Source organism: Acanthisitta chloris, unplaced genomic scaffold (assembly GCF_000695815.1).
Source record: "Acanthisitta chloris isolate BGI_N310 unplaced genomic scaffold, ASM69581v1 scaffold4869, whole genome shotgun sequence".
NCBI classification, from domain to species: domain Eukaryota; kingdom Metazoa; phylum Chordata; class Aves; order Passeriformes; family Acanthisittidae; genus Acanthisitta; species Acanthisitta chloris.
The window spans coordinates 22,954-26,172 of NW_008689673.1; the positions used below are offsets into that span (position 1 = coordinate 22,954).

The 3,219-nt window shown below is 41.4% G+C and overlaps 1 protein-coding gene across 1 annotated transcript in view; it reads left to right on the forward strand.

Moving 5' to 3' along the window:
- The first annotated feature begins 840 nt into the window (after nucleotides 1-840).
- FILIP1 (filamin A interacting protein 1) overlaps nucleotides 841-3,219 on the forward strand; it is a 77,175-nt gene continuing 74,796 nt past the window's right edge. Inside the window, exon 1 of the mRNA XM_009081498.1 lies at nucleotides 841-983. Within this exon, the coding sequence (XP_009079746.1) occupies nucleotides 957-983 (27 nt within the window). The 5' untranslated portion in view covers nucleotides 841-956. The remainder of the gene's footprint in view (nucleotides 984-3,219) is intronic.

Genomic DNA, 3,219 nt, shown 5'->3' on the forward strand with positions numbered 1-3,219 from the left:
CCAAAATATGGATTCAAATTCTGTTTGGTTATGCAAACTAATCAAATGCATGAATGAGCTTTTATCAACATGAGGACCTGCCTCCCTCCTGACTTAGGGCTCTGTTCCCCATGTGCCCTGCAACATCTTCAGCTTTCCAGGAGCAAAGCTCTGCTTCACTGCACAGCTGCTATACCTCCATGTGGTTTGGAGTTGTCACCATGTCGTCAGTCTTCCTTTGTGTGCTTTGCTGTGTAGGAGACTGGTCTACAGCTCAGCTTGGCCAGCCAAGGGAGTCATACATTCCCATTGAGCAGCTACAAGTCTGCAGACCACCTGCAGTGTGACTAACACAAGGGCCGAGCTGGACATTTTTCTTCTCTGTGTCATTTTGTCATGTCGTGTCATTGTATTGCACATGTTCTGCAGAACTGCAGTACTCAGGGAGGAACCCAGTGCAGTACCTACCAGCTCTTTCCTTCCCTCATTACAGCTGCTTTTGGGGGATGGAGGAGGTCACTTGGTGTAGATTGCTAAATTAAAGCAGAAGGCTGTGACTTGTGGTGCTAGCTCTTCGGAGACGGCAGAGTGTGAGGTTTTACCATCTGGTATACTGTATCATACCTGCAAACACATCACCTAGTGTGTTCTGGATTCTTCAGGTCATTGTGCTGTGCCATGGCTTTGGAAACACGTGGATGAAGTCAATGGAAGTGTCTAAATTGAAAAATATCTTTTAAAGCCACTTCAAGTCTGGAAGTCTGTGTTTTCTAGCTGGTCTGCTGGCTGGCTGTCAGCAAGCAGAACATGCTGCTTCTCTCTTTGTCCTGCCATGCAGCCCCTGAGCCTTATCTTTTCTCTAGGGAGCAGCAGGGACCCCAGTCAGCCTCAGGTGGGAGCAGCAGAGCGATGGCACAGGGACAGCTCTACCCTCGACTCCCTCCTCCCCCCTCCGGACCTAGATTCTAGCGAAGCCCATGTTCTGGAGGCATCCCTGGACACAGGTATTGCTGCACACCACGGGCTGTTCTGCTGGCACTCAGAGCTTCCAGGTGGAGCCACGCTCCTAAATCAGTAACATTCAGGAGATGCTGTTGCAATAGCATGGCTGGAAAGTAACACTTGAGCTTCCTGCAGGTGTCAGCTCCAGGAGGTGACAAAAATGACTTATGCCACCTTTTGTCTTTCAAAGGCTCATCTGAATTGCAGAGCTGTCAAAACTCTCAGGGACTGCTGAGGATTCCCAAGGACATCCTGAATGCATGTTATTTTCTCTGAAAATTTTTAGCACAGTGAGTTAAAAATAAGCATCCCAAGTTAATGACTTAGTGTAATAAGGAACTCTTCTGCAGGCACCGTGGACTTTTATGATGATACTGGCAGTCTCACAATATTTGTCTGGGATTTTGCCTGTCTTTTAAAAGCCCCATTGCTAGTATCACATTGGTAATCTTTATTTCCAGTTTTAAAATGCCTCACAGTGCTGGAAGATACTTTCACGTTGTGAACTCAGCTGAAGAACTGGAAGGCAAACACTACTGATTTTATAAAACTTTCACAACTTTAAGCCCGATATCATATCATATTTTTAAATGTCTGACTCATTTGGAAAGCTTGGGATTGTCTGTATTAATTATGGCCCCAGAAGATCTATCTCAGCAGTTAGAAAGCAACTCCATTTGTAGTCAAGGATTGCAAACACAATCTTCCTGGAACTGAAAGTTGTACATTGTGCAATTTTTATGGCTTGTATAGCTTTTCTATTTTTAGTTGGTTGAAACCTGCAATACATCATATAATCCTACTTAAATTGTCATTCATAATGCTAATTGCCATTAACTTGGAATAAATAAGTTAATTGCTTTCTTAAAACTGTATAGTTACTGTATTGCCTAACGATGTTACACAAACAAACCTTTATTTTTCTCTCATGCAAAGCTGATGTGAGTACAAACTGCTAATGATGTGTTTCTAGTTATAGGCTTTTAAGAAAATTTTTTTTTTAAAAAACAACCATGGTATTTTCTTTTTTTTCTTTAAAAAAATATGTATGTGTTGTGAAGTTCAATAGCTCTTTCATTACTTCAGCAAACCATTTGGTTAATATTCTGCCTTCATAGACATTTGGAAAACTTTCTCTGAGGTTTGAGAGAGCCTAATAAAATTGCACTTTTCAACTTTTATTGAAGATATAATAAGAAGAACAATTCTGGGGTTTTTTTTCCTTTCTAGAAATGCATCTTCAATGTATAAGAGACCAGGCAGTGACAAGTATTTACACAGAACTCTCCAGCCTTGTACTTGCTTACTCAGATAGAGAAAATGTCATGTATTTGGCTACCTGCAGACATTGTTTGTGCATCATTGCATCCTACCCTGGCTGAGCTGTGGGCAGGGAGCTCAGCCTGCTGCTGGCACACCAGCTGATGACTTTTGTGCCATAATGCTAAATGTTGGGTTCTGCCAGTATCTTTATTTTCTAGGCTTTCCTATCCCTCTCATTGTAACCCTTTGTCTCTGATGCATATTCTGATTTCAGCGAGTCTGAGGTTTATCAAATCCTTGGTGTTTGCTGCTTCCACAGGGTATGGCCAGGTGAATTCTAGTGCCTGGAAGTCCAGTGTTACAGCCAAGCTATCCTACCACACTGGCATGTGCTGCCAAGCATTTTTTTCATGCAGGCTTTTGCTTTTCTTGATGGCAAAAAGTAATAACACAGTATCAGTAAGTATAAAGATTTTTTTTGCAAGCATAACAGCTACCTTAGGTCAAGCACGTGGCATTGTCCCAGCTGTACAGAGTTTCTCTAAATATGACCATTTCACATCAGGGCAGTTTTGCAGTCCTAGAATCAACTGACAAACTGGTGACTGATTTTTTTAAATTTATGTTATTTTTTTGGCATGCAGTCAATGGTGTTTAACAGGATGAATTGAAAGCATTTAATAGGATACCAGATTTTGAATTTTACTTTTTATGTTGTATTCCTCAAATTACATTTAGTCTAGCAGAGGTTTAAAGATATAAAATACCATTAGTAATAAAAGTAGAGAAATATTTATTCAACATGAGGACTTTGTTCTGACTTTTCTGAAAGCTTTGGGAAGTAGTTTCAGTATATATACAGTGGAGGCTCAGCTGGTTAGTTTGAGCTTGTTTTTTCATGACAGCTGTGCTTACCAGGTGGCTACTGGGTGCTCTGGAGAGCTACCCTTTAACTTTCAGCTGGGCAGGTCTGCA